Raw genomic sequence first — 17,626 nt, forward strand, 5'->3', positions numbered from 1 at the left:
GGCGGGCTTCAGAAAAGCCAATAGCGAAATGAGGCCACCAAGCCCATGCCCATGCTATCGAGTCTGGTGGCTTTTCCGCGTCCAAGTTGTTTCTCTCTTTATCTAGCTGCTGGCGAAGGATCAACCTTGGGGAAGAGAGAGAGAGAGACGACCAGGTTCAAGGTTGGATGTGCGAGAGTTTGCAGCGCCGGGCACGTCCTTGCTTTAAAAAAAGGCCCATTGCCTGAAGCGGATATACTGATCGTCGCAAAGTCAAATTTCGGACGGACCACTTGTTCCCCGCGAGACAAACGGGGTCGGTCCTGGCTTCAGCGAAACGGCCTTTGTTGCTGATCAAACGAACCACGGCTGATTTGGCCTTTGATGATGTTCTTGAGCGGTATCGATTATCTTGCGTCAAACAGCTGCCCGTCGAGATCTCTACACCAAAAATAAGGGCGTGTACATGGAGATGCAATGCGCGTCAGCTCTTGGATGCGCTGCCGTCCGTCGCAATGCACGACGTGATTGGGGACGCCGTCTGCCGAAGCGCGAGATTGGGGATGACCGACGTTCCAATATGGCATCATCCAGCAACGTCAGATTGCCACTGCGCTCCGCGTTGGTTCGTCGTGTTCCTGAGGTCCACACTTCTCTCTCTCTTTCTTACCCGTAAACTCCCAGGCGTCGAGCGAGTGAGGGGTAAGACGAAAAGGCATTGGATGGCATCGAATCCCCCCCCTCCAAGCGATTACCTAGCATTGCAGACTCAGCCTGAATTGGACGTAGTTGAGCCTCCAAGATTTGAACGGGGACAAGCAGGAAGCGAGAAATGCGACTCTCCACCCAGCCCTACTAACCTCGAGGCCCCCGTTCTCCAAATCTCAAATCAAATCACGGCGCAGGAAGGGAAAAAAAACACATTGTAGTGTAGTGCTGATGCGAAGAAATGGGCGTGGGGTGGGTTTTGGTAGTTTTGGGGTTTCATCTGATCCGGAAAAGTCGCGTTGGCGCGTTTAATTGGGCGAGGCCCGGAGATGCGCGCGTTGAGCATTGATTAAATCTCACACAAACAAGCAAAGAGAGAGAGTGAAGGAAAAAGGACGCGCCGCACCACCCCCTTCGAGTCTTTTGACTGCAAAGGCTCATCGCGTTTGCCTTTTTTCGATGGCGTGCGAAGCCGTCGATCTTGGGCTTTTGGTGTCGGCCGTGTTTTCCCTCCTGGGAAGCCCAGTTCGTGGGAAAAGCCCAGTCTCACCTTGCGTGACACCCCGGGTTTGTTAGTGGACAATCGGAGAGTAAGCGAAAATCTGCAAAAGCCCATTCATCCAGCAAATAGACGAGAGGGTGTTCTAAATACGGTGCTGTTGTTGAAGATGCGAGCTCCCGAATTGGAACATGTCGAGCCTTTGTGCGTCAACATGCAGCGGATCTCATCCTGGCGCAAATCGTCATCTTGCCTGGCCGTTCTCCCTCAATAAGAGTCGTTGGATTGTTGCATTGCATTGAATGTTCTCCCGTTCCGCCGTGTGCTCGCATTCGGCTTGCAGGGATATGGCATCCTGAAGGGCAACGATGGAAGAGGCGAAAAAAAGTGTCCCGTGCTTGGAATGACAGGCAAAAGCCTCAATTTCGATGCCATTCCCGTGCCTGATCAAACCTTGATCGAGGGATGCATGTACCAAATTGTTCTTTCTCATCATGGTTCATCCTGTTTCGAGGCGAATGCAGGGACGGACGAACCTGTGACTTGTGTCAGATAGTGGCCATGACATTGGACCATAATCTATCACTTCTCCCCGAGTCTCAGACCATTGAAGCTTCGTCAGAAAAAGGCCAGGACCCAAGCATCCAAGGCATGGGTATCCCGACTTGAGAGTTTAGGAAGCTCAGACGATGCGCCCTGTCCCACTGTTTCCGCCCATGTATGCACGAATACAGGCAACACATGTAAGAGTAAGAGCAAGAGATGATTGCACTATATCTGGTGATTTCCATCTGATTTGGGTCTGATTTACATCTCGGTGGCAGCGACATCACCCGTTTGACACATGCGAATAAGCTGAGAGGCGTCCTCACGAAATCTCATACAGGCACTCCGTGCTATTGCCATGGATGGATTCAAGATGACTGCGTCCCGCTGCCTACTCCGTACTTGGCCCAAGTAGGAGAGGAGAGGAGCTCGTACCTGCTACTGCTATGCTAATTCATGCACGGTGTTTGCATTCGCGGGGAGATTAAGACGAGCGCGGCTTGATTCGTGGGCTTTGGCTAACATGGTCGTTGGCTGGTGCGGGGTGTGATGTAGTCGAGATCAAACCTGCCAGGGCCTCGGGCTAGTCTTTTTGCTTGACCGGCTTTACCAACGTAATGCCACAGAGCAGATCCATCCATTCAATATTACTGCGCCGTAGGAGTACATGTATGTAGCCTGATGAGCGCAGTTTCACAAAGGCCGGCCCCCTGTGTCTGCTCCTTGCTGGCCGGCGAGGATTCCCGGCACGCTGGCCCTTATTATTACGACAGGCCGGATTTAGAAACAGGCTTTGCAAGGGAACATCTGCAACATTTCGTCTCCTTGCCGCGAGACTCCGTATACCTAGCCTAGTACGAGTACAGGCCACCACCACCACGGGCTCTGAGCCCGTCCAGCCCTATCATCCAGCTTCAGATCCGTCGCGCTAAAGCTTACGCAGACTGACTCCTTCGGGCTTGAATTGAAGAACAACGAAACTTGTGACCTGAGGAGCATCATCCAAGGCACATAAGGTGCAAGTACGAGTACCTGCGTTTACAGTTTGCGGGCGTTGCGCTCGGTCCAACTTACATGCCAGTCCTCACGCATCGAGGCAAACAAGCGTCAGGAACCTGCCCTGAACCTGACAAATATGCCCCGTAACAAAGTCTAATCGCTGGTACCTTGGAACGTGATCCAACGCCTCAACTTTGTTTCTGTGCAAGATAAGAAAATCGCGTGGTGTCGTGCATGTCTTGGCCGTCTTGTTCCTGTCAAGAAACGGGCAAGCTATTTGAAGTCAACAAGGTACTTGTACATGTAATTGTACAGTAGCGCTCTTCTTGCAAGTCAATCATTACTCGATCTGGGAAGCATCCGCTGCTTTGCTTTTGCTCCTCTCGGGGCGGATGCATTTACGGGCTCGGCTATGATGTAACTCGTGAACCCAAGCCGTCGAAAGCTGTCGATTGGCGGTCTGCTCTGGCACCGCGCCCAATCCAGCAATGATGATGCCCCCGGATAGGAGCTGATACGTCCGGCGGGATTCAAAAAAAGGTGACGATGCAAATGCAACAGCGCGGCCCCCAAAAGAGGCAGCCTCCCACAGTCCAGTCCGGCAGGCCGGGTTGATTGATTGGTGAGAGGGAAATTCATGACATGCATTAATCGAATGGATTCCGACAGTCGTGCAGAAGCGCGTCTGGACCGAGTGATTGGCTGGACACGATGCCTTGGTGGCGGCCCGGTCGAAGCGTTCGTCGCAGCACTGCAACCACTAATCTGAGCCCTGAGCGCGAGGCCGCTCGACGGTGCAGTTTGTTTGCAATCAAACCAAACAGTACATAGGTAGTGAGTGCTTGGACGGGCTGGGCTGGGCTGGGCTGTGCTCATAAGGGCATGCCGAGTGGCGCCATCGATGGACAGAATACGGGGTATGGATATCCATACTGCCATAGTAGTGGTGGACGCTATCACCAGTAGCAGCGTTGATGGTGCTGTTTCGACTGATGACTGCCCAGGACTGGTTCTGGATGTGCTCACACGACGATGGTTGCCTTGCGAATGGCACGTTCAGGTAGTCGTTCATAGGTCGGCAGCATCGACATCCTCAGACTTGTCATGCAGACTAATGATAATCGTCAACTGCAGTCGAGAGGGAGCAAATGCGCGGTCAAGACACCAGACCAGACATGTTGAAGCATCGGCGATCAAATCACCAGTGAGCTACAGGGGCCGCACCAGGCAGCATCTCCGCATTTTCTAAAAGTGGCATCCGCCGACTGCGCTTGTGATGCCGCTCGCTGCCTTTTTTCTGATCCATCATGGACATCAGTGCCACTCGGCTTCAGGCACAAACCGCCTCTTGTCTTGTCCTTCTGTCACGTACAGATACGGGATCCATCTGGGAAGCGCGTGTGTCTCTTTGCATCCGACGCCATCACGGCACGATCAATTTCGAATCCCACTTGGCGCGAGCTCGGGGAAGCTGGAAATTTGACAGGGCCAACATGCAGCACCACGGGGGGGTCGTGTTCTTAGAAGGCCCGGACACGTTCCATTAGACATTCCATAATAAGCGAAGCCTGCTCGAGATCCTGGACACGTCTATCGGTGTGCAAACGGCTTATGCTTTGCACGGGCTGTTTCTGTTTCTCCGCGAAGACTGGCCACGTGCAAACCTCATTTCACGGCTTGAACCTGAATTTGAATGTTTTATAGACATCCGGTGTTGATAGTACTAAGGTAGTACCTACCTAGGTACTGTGCTCGTACCTTGAATTTGATGGAGGTGGTGCTCCACTCGCCTTCAACTGCGGGCAACATGCGGCCTCAGCTAGCAAAAGTAAAAAGCTCGGTACGAAATAGTCGTCGTTAAGCTTTCGCAGCGTCTGCCAGAAGTGCCTGGACATTTGACATTTTGCCGCTTGTACCTGCAACGTACATACGAGGAGGGGTGGATGGGCCAGCGGCTGCCACAAGCTCTTTTTCCTGTCACGCGCAAGATGGAAATGGGTCTCTCTGACCTGGCAGACAGACAGAGTGAGAGGCCCGATTCAGGGCCCAAAACAAACAACGGCAGGGCCCAATATCATGGCCAGGATAAATAACATGAATGAATACTTGCACATGTCAACATCAACATCAACAAGAGGCTTCGATATTAGGCCGCCCGTACGACAGCCTACGAGCTGAAGACTCGATACCGCACAGCGGCCGAGTCGGCGACCACTCACCGTCTTGGAGGCCCAGCACCGAAATGCAAGAAAAAAGTCATGACGATATTATACATTGGTGTCAGTGCCGATTCGGTCTCCTTTGGGCGGTGCACAAGCCACAGTTGCACCAAATATCTGGCCTTGGCGCGCTTGGATGGGAGGATGTGAGTGGGATATGTAATGAATGCATATGCATGAGGCGCTACTCCGCATTGGAGGCGGCAGGGGGGGTTGTTATCCGAAGAGCGAGTACTCGTACAGGAACAAGCACTTTTTAACGTGGAGGCTATTGCGCATTCGCCGGTGGTGGTGGTGGTGTTTTGTTTGCAGGTACAAGGTACAGTACCAGTTGAGCCCAGCGATTTGATCCGATTGATCTCACATCTCAGCAGACGGACACCAGACCAGGCACCAGCACCAGGCTGCAGACCGCAAATAAACACACACAATAAAAAAAGGGAAAAAAAAAAACATTGGACGGATGGACGTTGATTGCCCAGTGCTGCTTCATCACCAACATCAAACCGCTCCTTCGCCGAATCCAGGCCGAATCCCTGCTTGCGTGGAACTGCCACTTGGAGAGCGAGAGCACGAAAAAAAAGGGGGTTTTCCGGGCGCCAAATCTCAGAGCGTACAGCACTTGTGGCCATTTCTCGTACCACGGCCCTCGTCAGCAGCGACACCGCCTTTGTCAGGACGCACGCACGCACGGTTTGATTGATGGAGATGGGAGCAATCAAACGACTGCAGAAGAAAACTGGCTGTGCAGCGCTGGATAATACCTACTGTAATAGCCTGTCCTAATAGGTAGGGAGGAAAGTGTGTGCACGTACTAATGTAGCAGTGGGAAAGACAAGGACATACAAGTATTGATATTCACTCTTCACCGGAAACAAGCTATTGGAGACTGTCTCGTTTGGCATTGTGTTGTTTTGGAACCGCCTTGCCTCGTCGATGCACTTCCCTCATTAGCTGTAGAATACTCGTAGGTCAATATGAAACTGCGTGCACAAAGTATTTAGGCGGGATTATCCCCCTATCACTGCGATATGTATCGTTTTGTGCAGACTCGGGGGGGGTGTTTGTCGTGTTGTTGTGCGCGTCTATCGTCCCCTCGCATTAATGATTCGACACTCGCAAACACGACCCCGACGCACACACGCTCCCCCGTACCGCATCCACGGATACAACACGCATCGCATCGCATCACATCGCATCGCAGCCCGGCGTTTGGGATGTTATGTAAACAATTACGAAACTCAACTCGTCCACGGACAGCAAAAAAAAGCATTGGATCTCGCAACGACACCCCCCTCCCACTGCCTTAGCTTAGCATAGCACCTCCAAGCAACAACCAACTAACAACCACTCGCAGCTACGCACCCCCTTCGGCCTGGCGGGCTCACTCCCCCCTGTAGCCGTCCAGCCCACACCACTCTTTCTCAGGACGCGGTCACTTTCAGGCAAGGAAGAAGATGGAAGAGCAGGAAAAAAAAAAAGGCACAAGGACTGCGAGAGCCACTGCGCTGGGGGCCGCCGGCTGGGGCTCTGGAACCACTGAACCACTGAGGAGCCCCAGCAAGGGCCAGGCCAGACCCGGACGCTTCCCAGGTTCCATGTTCCATGTTCCATGCTGCTTTTGCTGCTTTGCTGCTCCACGCTGCGAGCTACTTTACGTACCAGGTACAAGTACTCGTGCGGAGCACAGGTGTAGCCGCACCGGTACCGTCCTGCCCTGCGCTGGCGGTACTCGCTACCTGCCTCCGCGGGTACCTCTGCGTATACTACTCGTACTTGTATACTCGTACCTCGACCCGACAGGGGGTCGCGGTGCTGCTGCTAGCAGCTCGCAAGTGCGCTGCTCCAAGCGTGCTCCAAGCGTGCCCCAAGCGCGGTACCTGTCGCACGGGGCAGGTACTTGTGCCGGGCGCATGTACCCAGTACCCAGTACAGTCCCTTCCTGAGGTACATGTACTCGTACCGCTCAGCTCGTACCCTCACCCGCTTCCTCTCGCTGCGCTGCTGTGCTGTGCTGTGCTGTGCTGTGTGCTGTGCCTCTACGGGTACGGAGATTCCCTAGTGCTAGCTTTCGCATTACAGATTGGCCCTGTCCAGTTAAAACTACCGCTCCTCCAGTCCTCTCTCTTTTCTTCCTCCTCCTCCTACCTCTTATCCCACCTCTCTTCCTCCCCTCTCTCTCTTCCCTATCCACTCATTCCCTCATCCATTCCACCGCTTCCTCTGCCGACCCTTAGAGTAGGTCGAATCAGGAGTTTTGGCCTTGGACTGAGGAGAATCGAATCCCCCGACCGGCTACCGCTCGAAGACGAACCCCCTTCTTCTGCGGCCCTCTTATAAAGCATCCCAAGGAGAAGCTCCGAGACGGAAGAGAGGAGAGGAATAAAAGTGAATCAAGGACTGGTATTTTTTGTTTTATTCACTGGCATTCTTCTTATTCTTTCTTGCTTCCTCGTTGTTTTTTGGTACCTGCTTTTTTTTCGCCTGGCCCTTTTTCTCTCGCCAGAATTCCTTACCTCTAGCGACAAGGAATTTCCTCAACTCCTGGCTCGCCAACCGTTTTTTTCTTTTCTCGCCCTTTCGTTCTCCGGCCACTCACGAGACGATATCGAGAAGGATAGAAAAGAGGAAGAAAGAGATTTTTTTTTTTCCCGAGACTGCATCGTAGACAGGCCCCAATTGCTTTGTCTCGATCAAATCGCCCGGTTTCGTTGGAAATCTGCAGGATCTGGTTGCTTTGGTGGATCTGACTTCAGTTCCCCGTCACCTTATTCTCGCCCAGCTTCCGCTTTTAAAGAGTCAGCCTCTTGACAATTTTTCCCACTCACCACCTCGTATGATTTAATCGTTACTTCCCACCGCCTTTCGGTGTCCTTCCAGGTTCAAGGTGTTCGAGTGTGACCAAAGGTAAGGGCTTTTTTTTTCTTCTTCTCTCGCTTCGCTTTCTTTTTCCTTCTCTCTTCCTCCCATCAAATCAAGCCTCGAGAATCGCCAGTATCCGCAGCATAATCTAATATTCTGATGTGCGCTCCCTTCGACAGCTGCTTGCATACCCGAGCCCGCTCTCCGCATTCTCAGCGCTGCTCCACAGCTGCGCTCGACTATCATTCGGTGCATTGCTCTGCGGGAGACGTTGACTCGTTGATCCCGCCAATTGCCCGAGGTGTCTCGTTGACTACCACATCCTGTCCCTTGTTTCCTCGTACTTACGTGGCGGTAAGAGAGACCTCCCCCTGCTCGGTCCATGGCACCCTCGTGCCAATCCAATCCATCTTGCACCTCCATGCCAGCCAACCCCCCATTGAGTAAAGGGAGCGAGGCGGGTGGGCTCCTCCAGCTCAGGGGAAGGCCTTTTTCTGCGCCATATCATTTTCCGCCTCCATGTCTTGCGATGGCACTTCTCTATCGGGCATATTTGACTAACACCATTGGTTTTTCTATTAGAGCTGTCGAGTCGGTCCCCTTGGTCGTCCTTGAACGGCGCCCCTTTTCCCCCGGTCCCTTTTGCGTTTTTCGATTGAATATCCAGTCTACATGCTCCCGGCTTTCTTCCCAGCCACAGTCACTCTTTTCCATTAGTTTTTTCACCACGCTCCTTAATATCTTAATATCTTAATTCCTAGGGTGGCATTCACTCCTTGATACACCCAAGGCTCGCTCTTTTTTTTTCCCAATAGTCTCTCCCACTCAAAGATTCCTGGAGAACTTGCCCGTCACTCTTTTAGACATATAATCATCACACCGACAAAAAATTAATTTTCACATCCCGTTCGCCAACCCACATCCGACATCATGGCCTACGCTCAGCCTGACGAACACTTCTTCATCGAGGATGAACCCCAGTCCAGTACCCGAGCCCGGGAAACCGCCAAGATGCTCGCGCGCAGCCGGCAAGACACCATTGCCTGCGAGCTCTCTCGTCTTGCGGGCGAAGAGTACCTGGGGGATATCATGACGCATATGCGACACATGGAGGCATGTTGACCTCCGAGCCTGGACGAACAAACTCAGACTTGTTCCTCCGTCTTTTTCATCCTTCTTAGCCTGCTAACACTCAAAACAGGAGGAGACTCTTCCCGATGCTAACCTCATCGACATGCAACGTGAGATCCAATGGTTTATGCGACCTTACCTCATCGACTTCCTCATCGAGGCCCACGCCGCCTTCGCCCTGCTGCCCGAGACGCTGTTCCTCACCGTCAACCTGTTGGACCGGTACTGCTCACGGCGCGTAGTATATAAGCAACACTACCAGCTCGTTGGGTGTGCCGCTCTGCTCATCGCGGCCAAGTACGGCGACAAGAAGGACCGTGTGCCTCAGATCCACGAACTCAACAACATGTGCTGCGGCCTGTATGATGCTGGCATGTTCACCCAGATGGAGATGCACGTCCTCAACACCCTGGAATGGACCATTGGCCACCCCACTGTCGACTTCTTCACCCAGCTCATGGTTGCCGAGGAGCAGGACGACAAGGAGGTGGAGCACATGGCTGCCTACCTTTGCGAGATTGCCCTGTACCATCGCGATTTTGTTTCGACCAAGCCCTCGATGATGGCACGCTCCTCATTGGCCCTGGCGAGAGCCATCCTTGGAAGACCCGAGGTCAATGACGGCGACTGGGACCACACCGAGAACCTGACGCTGTTGACTCTCTCTCAACACCTCAACCAGCCCTCGCCCACCCTGGCCCGCAAGTACTCCTCGTCGTCCCTGTCCAAGGTTTCCCAGAAACTGGCCGACTTCATGGCCGAGCAGGCTGCGATGGCCAGGCGCCAAGCCAACCCCCAGTCTCCTCCTGCCGAGCCTCCTTCGAGACACGCCGACATCTACAGCACCCCCCAGAAGGGCCACGGTCACGGCGCTGCTACTGGTTTTGACGGTTACCTGACGCCTCCCATTACTCCCGACAACGCCTACGGAAACACGGCCAAGGTGGACTCGTACCACCAACTGCCGCCCCGATGTCCCGTTACGCCAACCCCCCAGAGCCATTCTTCTTCGTATCCCCAGCACGTGCAGCAGTACGCTGCCTTTGTGAACCAGCATGGAATCCACCAGCAATAGGAGCCTTGGTGGCGCATACGTTTGGCATAGTCGTCGATTAATTCAAGTGCACCGCTTCTTCTTTTCCCTCTTGTCCATATTTGTTCATGGGCGGGAGGGGAATGTTCATGTTTCAAACTTCGAGGTCATGGCTTTGGACTCACATCTCTTCCAAGCAATCACATTCAAACCTGATGGTCACTCTCAGAATGATCTGTCTCATATCTACGTCATGGCATTTAGCGATTGATTTTAATCCCTTTTTTTTCTAGTCTTTTTTTTTTATTCATTTATTTCGCAATCAAATTTTCAGCAAGTCTTCATGGCACCAAAAAAATGGAACGCGGATCATACCCAATTTTCCTCGAATCGTTTTTTATTTCATTTTCAGTTTCTGCGCTCCTGGGCACTGTGCGTGGTTTCCACGGGTATGGTACCATGCTTATCCAGGAGTTGCGGGCCCTCGATCGAAAAGGGGGTTCTATCTTTGTGGTGGATATAGTATTTGAGGGGATAGAGGAGTTGAAGGGGGATTTGGCCAGCCTTGAGATGGGGGGAAAGGAAAGGAACACTAAAGAATGCAAAGTGGCCCCTGAAGAGAAAAAGTCAAGGACACCACGGAGCGGAGGGGGAAAGCAAGAAGCAGCCGAAAGAGTTTTTTATTTATTTTCTCACTCGACTTTCGGATCTAATCTCTACTTGGCATATGGGAGGAAACATGAGCCTTGCTGCTATGCATGCAAGCAAGGCAATTGGTGTATAATTCTTTCAAACAGCAGATGGGAAACGGCGGACGGATTAGCGCTCAGGCGCAGTGATACCCATCGCTCTCTTCCGGAAAGAAGGGATTGGACAGAGTGCTTTGCCGCCTATTTGGTCGATTGAAGGCGGCATTGAAGGTTAGCCTCTCAAATACCCCTCGGCCTGTACATATAAGGTAGTGCGAACAGGCACAAAAAAAAAGAAGTAAAAGTTCTTTGAAAGCAGTGCGTGTGCTTTTTGGTTCTGGACAAGTGGTAGGCGCCTGTTTGGCCCATCTTGTATGTAACGTGGTACAGCTAGTTGTATGGTAATCTTTCTCGCCTGCACTGGCGAGTGATGACGAGAAGTCGGTTTTGCTCCATGCTATGTAAGGTGGTGATGATGATGCCAATTCCAACCCACAAGGGGGGGGTTTACAAGTCAACTACACATGTAAGTCAAAATGGTACCTAGGTATAGGTAGTTCGTATCACAGGTAACGCGGCTCTACTTCCTCTCAACGCATCTCTTCTTTCTTTCTACAGTCTGTCTTAAACTCGGCGAATTTGGGGAGTCTTTGACGCAGCCGGACCGGTTGGTATGCGCCAAGAATGCGCAAGTGGTTTGAACTACTGTAGTTTTGATGAAAGGGCAAACTCGGGGGAATGTTTGATGAGAGTTGTGACTGAGCTAGTCTGTAAGCGGGAGGTGCAAAGTGGTGTTCATTTACAGTTGCATACGAATATACTACAGTGTATGCAGTGAGATGTTTTGCCAGGCTATTGGCCCGGAAGGGAGAGGGTGAGGCAAAGGAAGGGGGATTGTGAGGGTGAGTGTGTGAGTGTGTGAGTTGTTCTTTTGTTTTCTTAATTTTTGGTGGTTGGGAATTATTGCTTTTGTTCTTTTTGCTTTTGGAAGAGAATTGGTGAGGTTGGTGGTGAGTTTTGAAAGGGGGCAAGGGAGAGGGAGGGGAGAGAGGCTGATTGATGGGAAGAGGTTGGTTGGTTAGGACAAAAGGAAGGCGAAAAAAAGAAGCAAAGAAGAGAGAAAGATAAAAAAAAAAAAAAAAAGGTTGGGGGTACATGTGGGGGTTGGTTAGTTGTAAAAAGGAGGGAGAATATTGGAAACAAAAGCAAACAAGAGAGATGCACGGATGGTGTGAGATGAAACGAGACGAGGTTGGTTTTTTTGTGGCAGGTTTGGAAAGGGGATGGTGATGGCTTTCATGTTTGAGTACCTTTGGCGGTAAGTTTTTTTTTTGTTTGCATTTGAGGGGAAACAAGGGAATGGTTGGTTGATGTAAGGGTTGGTTTGGATGTGAGATCTGTGCTTTTTTTTCTTTTCTTTTGCGGGTTGAGGTATGTGATATTAGTTACGGTGGATATGTGGACGCTATTTTTCTTTGTGTGAGGAGTTTTTTTTTTAGTAGGTGGTTGGGAGGGACGTTGCTTTGTGTTCGGTTCCGGCTATGATGTGGATTAGACGGTTGGAGCATGGGGCTAGATGTGCCTGGATGTGCTTTGCTTGTCTGTTGGGTGATCTCTTTCAAGATATCATAAAGGTGTTGAAGGTGTTGCTGCGGTGTAAGTGAGTTACCCTGGAGATATATGACGGATCTTCGTGTCGTTGCCACGTGCGGTGATTTGTATTGCGGCGTGATTCTAATTGGTGGAAATTTGTCTAACGGGTTTTTGAGCCGGAAATGTCATTGTGCAATCGGTGAATAAGCTGCGCTGTGAAATGATGCATTACTTGGTATAAAAGTGCAAGATGTTCAAAGTTGACGGTGGGGCGTCACTGATGGAGAGATGACTGCTGTGTGAATTCGTACCTCTACTTTGGCGAATATACATTTATTCGAGAAGTTGAAAAACTGGGATTTATACGATTTTAGCCACATAGCATTGGCGGAATATCAACATGATTGCATATGCTTTGTTTGGTGAGAATAGCATGACTGGTGGCCTTCCTAGTCGGACGGGAGTAAAGATTGACCCGCGGCCAACACGAGCCATACTGGACGTGACAATGCATCCTGGGCTTTCAGAATACGATTTTTCTGTTGCATCATGTGCTGATATGACAAAGAGCTCAAAATATATTTTGTGACCGAAAATAGATTTCCTAAAGCTCCTTTGTGCTCCCAGAATGTCCGGAATAGGCATACAACGACTGACTTATGGTCCTCGAACATGGTCTTTTAGCCAGGATACCCCAAGTAATGAAGACCAATTCATAATTAATCAATTTTACCTTTTCATTTTAACATTTGCCTTGCCTTGAATGTACAGAAGATAGCTCACAGGCGATACTTGAACAACTCACATTATCTCACAATGTCGACCCTCGCACAATGCACCGAGGTGCAAGAGACGGAGCTTGACTCCTCGGATCCGATGATTCGATTTGAAATATCCACGAGAGCAGAAGATGAAACCGAGGGTACTCTGCAGCTCGAGCTTTTGAGTCGTGTCGAAGACATTCTTAGTGAGTCGGCTGTTTCGTTGGCCTGTATCTGGACGTCAAATCTAACCATTGTTTCGGTGCATAGAGAAGATAACAAACATCCTTTCTCAGGACTTTGACAGATTGCCGTCGCAAGTACAGGAATTGGGCGCTTTGGCAAGGCCTGGTGACTTCTTACAACGGTTGAATCTCATCGTCAAAGATGGTGGTATGGACGACTTTTTACGAAACCATCCTCGCTGTCGTCGACTATTCTCACAACTATTTGGCTGCCGATATTCATACCTCGAGGACCAAGATTCAGGAAACTCTGACATTGGCAATGAAGGCACTGGCCAAACAACACCATCTGAGACTGCAGTAGCTTCAGAGAGAGAAGCTCTTTTGACGGCTTCACCAAATCTGGCATCAAAAGAGGCATTATCCGAGTGCATAGATGCTTTCAACGCTTTTGATCCGCTATACAGTGATTTAATCGGCAGTATAATCGCCGCGTGGCCATTTTCACAGCAGGAGCTCGAAGTTGCGGAGAGAATGTACCAACACATGGACACGATCCTAAGTATGGAGGGCAGAAAGCTCAATCAAGGGGCATCAAACATGACACTGCAACCCAAGGTGCCCTTCGCTGAATGTCTCGCCAACATAGCGGACATCTCAAAAGAATATCAAGAGAACTTTCAGAAGAAGATATTTGGTCAACTTCCTGCCAAATCCGGGATCGAGCTGGAGTTGACTTTTGGGTCACCCAACCCAGAAGAAAACGCAGATGGAGATGGAGATATTGGAGACAGTGTCAGCCTCGAAGGCGAGATCATGGAGGACACGATACAACGACCTGGAATTCCCCCAACGTCCAGCGATTTGCAGCTACAGCCTTACAAGGGATGGTATATTGAGGGGCCCAGGATCAAACTGGTTCAAGCCAAAAACTTTCTTGCCGACGGAGATATCGATCACACGGTGGACTGGCCACACAGATTTGCAGAGCTGACGGAGTACTTTGCTTACCTGCACCCTAATTGGAAAGTCGAAGACTGGATTCACGATCTCAAAGAAGCTGTCGACATGCAGCAAGTTCACTGGATATTCGAAAACTACCTTTACGGAACACCGGAGCTCCTCGTCGACCCTCCAACAGACTTTTGGCCAAAACAGAGCACGAGACTGCCTCCAATTCCAGGCTCCAACATTGCGTTTCGCGCTGTGCAGCGTGGTTTGTCGGGCCCTCGACGGCTCCTTCACGTTGATGTGGCGAGCGTGCATGATGGACAGTATGAGATGCCGGCCGATGTCCTGAGAAGAGACTATCTCGAACCATATCGGAACGACAGCGAAAAGTTCTGGGCGGCTGGACCGTTTGCTGACACCACAGAGCCGGCAAACCTTGCAGTCTGCGAGAATAAAACGTACGAAGATTGTACGAAGGGCGGCATCGTGAAGACGGCACAAGTGCTGTCCAGCAAAGACGACTTTCTTCCTCCGCATCAGAGTCACGGCAGCGCTTTGCAAGTTGAGAGGAAGGCTCTGGAAGCATTTGCGCAGTTTCGCGGCGGCAAGCGAGCAGCGCTGCAGCAGTGTCTCAACATCTTCACCCATGGTGAGAATCGAAAAATGTGCACCTCTTCGCGGGTTCTCATTCTTCCAGACCCTCCCGTCGAGAAGAAGCCGGACATGGGAATCATCTACGCTCACAAGATGCTGAAAAATCCTCCCGAGAAGGAGTCGCGTGATCCATGGGCTTATACCAGAGTCTTTCAGTGGTTCAAAAAGGAAGAGCTGCGCTGGGCACAATGGACGAAAGAGCACGCCATCAAGGAATCATATGGCCATAAGAGATATCTACACAGCGACAAACCCATCATGGAGCTCCCCCGAAACTGGAAGGGCCCTGTGGCACCAGATCTGATGGATCGCGAAATGAGCAGGACGTATAAGTTCCTGCGGCGTTGCCAGAAGATTCTCCAAGGTCTCAAACGAGCGAAGAATCGAGATCCTCGAGACTTCATCAAAGGGCTTTTGGAGGCTGTGAATGCCGGCCTGGCGGCGAAATCAGTAACGAGGGAGATGAATATGAGATTCAGTGAGCATGAATATGAATCAACTGACGGGGTCACTTTCGCTATTGCCAATTTACGGCCAACGGAGGCGGCATGGCTAGAGTACATCTGCCAGCCTTCGCGGAATCGCCCACTGGAGCTGCAGGAAGCTCTCGGAAAGCGAGGAGAGATTATGGTGTCCAGAGTGACGCAGATGATGCAGGACATTAATCCACTCTCGCTATTCAGGGACTCGGGGCCTAAGAAGATGGAGAAGTTCCTGAAGGGGCTGAATATCACATGTGGTGGGGAGGTGAAGAGATATGAGTTTACGGAGAAGGATGTGAAGCAGCTGGCACCAAAGCTGCGCGACTTGAGGATCCTAAAGTGAGTTTCTCTTCTCAATCTTTATGGGTGCAGAGCAGAGACTAACACAGCAATAGGCTTTACAAGAAAGAAGTGACCGGAGAGTGGATGTTTGGGAGGCCAGAGACAGAGTTTCATCCTGAAGACTTGGTTAGGTGGCTTGATTCTGAGCCGCAGACGCCGGACACCTCAGAAGAAGAGCCACTTGCTTGCAGCACCTCGCAGACCAGCCCTCAAAGCGAGAACATGGACCAGATCCAAGACGACACAAGGGCGACCCCGACTGAGGGAACGGGATACACACCGACTGATGATTTCGACGCCCATCCCTGGGGCATGCCTCGAAGAGAAGACGTTCTGTCTCTCCACGAATTCATAGAGAACCCAGTGAGAAACCCCGAATGGTACGAGAAGACGACCAATTTCTTCCTCTGTCTGGGTTACCGCCTCGGAAAGACGCTCAGGCAACTGCAAGCCCAACACGAGGAAAATGAGGAAAAGCTGAGCGACCCTGAGACACAAGAATACAATCGCAATTTTCTTAACACCATCATCTCTTACTGGGAAGAAGACACAAAGAAACGTCCCAACGATGTGGCTACGAATTGTGCTAAAGAAGGCTCCTGGCGCATCACCATGACATACCCCGACGTGGTCAAGATTGCCGACCCGGACGCGTGCAAAGAGCACAGAGAGGCCTGGACACGGGATAGGTGGCCTGAAAGCAAAGAGGCCTACGAACTGGTTCGCAGGAATCTTTTGAGTGAGGCACATGAGAACAAGACGATGTTGTGGCCGCTGCATCTGCCGTACAACAGCTACGCCACGAGATACAAAGTCGTAGATCCAACGATTTGGCGGGAGCGGCTCTCGAAGAAGACGGCAGAGATATTGGACGACAACAATCTCGATATCGAAACCAAAGAATCTCGTGTTCGGGCTCTCAAGGCCCAGCTCCAGAAGGAGGAAGCCGAGGAAGAAAAGAAGCAAGACGCCCTAGCCGCTCAAAAGCAGAATCTAAAGACGATGCGACGCGAGCCCGTCTGGACGTTTGGCCATCCCTCGAGAAAGAAGCTCGTTCATATGTTTTGGGACGTTAATAACTGGCCGGTACACTGGCAGTCTGAGAGCAGACAAAGAGTCATTAGGTCCAGGGGTCCGGCAAGACGAAAGGCTTCAGAGGATGAGGCCGCGGCCGGCATTGGGGAAGGTTTGGCTGCTTTCGCCGAAGAGTTGGAGGAAGCTGCCGAAATACCATTTTGGAAACGGGCGGAGCAGAGGCGCAAGTTTGTGCCTGGGAGAGAAGAGTTTTGGATGGGAGACACGCCGTTGCAACGGAAGGAGTTTGAAGAGAGAATGAAGAAGAGTGAGTTTCATCTAAACCAGGGAGTTGACAAGGGAAGAAGAGAAAAAAACGGCACTGACTTTTAAAACGATGTAGGACTCGCGCCACGGCCAAGAAAGCGCACTTGGGGAGATGTTTTCAAAGAAGCCTTGCTTGGCTCTTCTACCGCTGCCAATGAGCCCGCTGCTGCTTCTGACGAAGGGTTCGGATTGCCGTCTGTGCCACGACACTTGATTCCTCGGAGTCGACCGGCTAAAAGACGACGCATCGTGGGACCGCAACGAGAAGATCGAGGACGTGATATATTCGCCATATCGAGAGGCGAGAAAGAAACTCGTGCAGAGCCTAATATCGTGACGATGGAATCTTGGACTTCGTCCCTGGAAGCGGGTCAGGTTACGTTTTATATTCCTGAGACGAGGATGCAGGGCGAAGGACGCTTGGAAGATGTGATGGAGATGGAGCCCATGGTTGAGTATGTAAAACCGGTTAAGGGACGGTGATTTGCTATTGTTGGTTGAATGTACTATAAATCGGTTTGAGAATATAGAGAATCTAGTTGGCTGTGGTTTGAAAATTCCGGGTTAGAAACTAGAAAGATTGTGAGAAAGATCAGTAAAAAGCAACAAACTTCACACCAATCACCAAAGACACATTTGTTGGGCGCAATAT

General features: G+C 51.1%; 2 protein-coding genes across 2 annotated transcripts; both read left to right on the forward strand.

The window, feature by feature from the left end:
• Nucleotides 1-8,742: 8,742 nt before the first annotated feature.
• On the forward strand, nt 8,743-10,018 carry Triagg1_10340 (uncharacterized protein; the record flags this gene model as incomplete). The annotated part of the gene is made up of 3 exons (XM_062894401.1): nt 8,743-8,885; nt 8,926-8,965; nt 9,014-10,018. The coding sequence occupies 3 exons, from the start codon at nt 8,743-8,745 to the stop codon at nt 10,016-10,018; spliced, it is 1,188 nt and encodes a 395-aa protein (XP_062750691.1).
• Nucleotides 10,019-13,074: 3,056 nt separating this feature from the next.
• Nucleotides 13,075-17,457, forward strand: Triagg1_10341 (uncharacterized protein; the record flags this gene model as incomplete). Its single annotated transcript, XM_062894402.1, has 4 exons — nt 13,075-13,225; nt 13,290-15,630; nt 15,687-16,975; nt 17,051-17,457. The coding sequence occupies 4 exons, from the start codon at nt 13,075-13,077 to the stop codon at nt 17,455-17,457; spliced, it is 4,188 nt and encodes a 1,395-aa protein (XP_062750692.1).
• Between the last annotated feature and the right edge of the window lie 169 nt (nt 17,458-17,626).

Source organism: Trichoderma aggressivum (assembly GCF_033847375.1).
Source record: "Trichoderma aggressivum f. europaeum strain CBS 100526 chromosome Unknown scaffold_071, whole genome shotgun sequence".
Lineage (NCBI taxonomy): Eukaryota > Fungi > Ascomycota > Sordariomycetes > Hypocreales > Hypocreaceae > Trichoderma > Trichoderma aggressivum.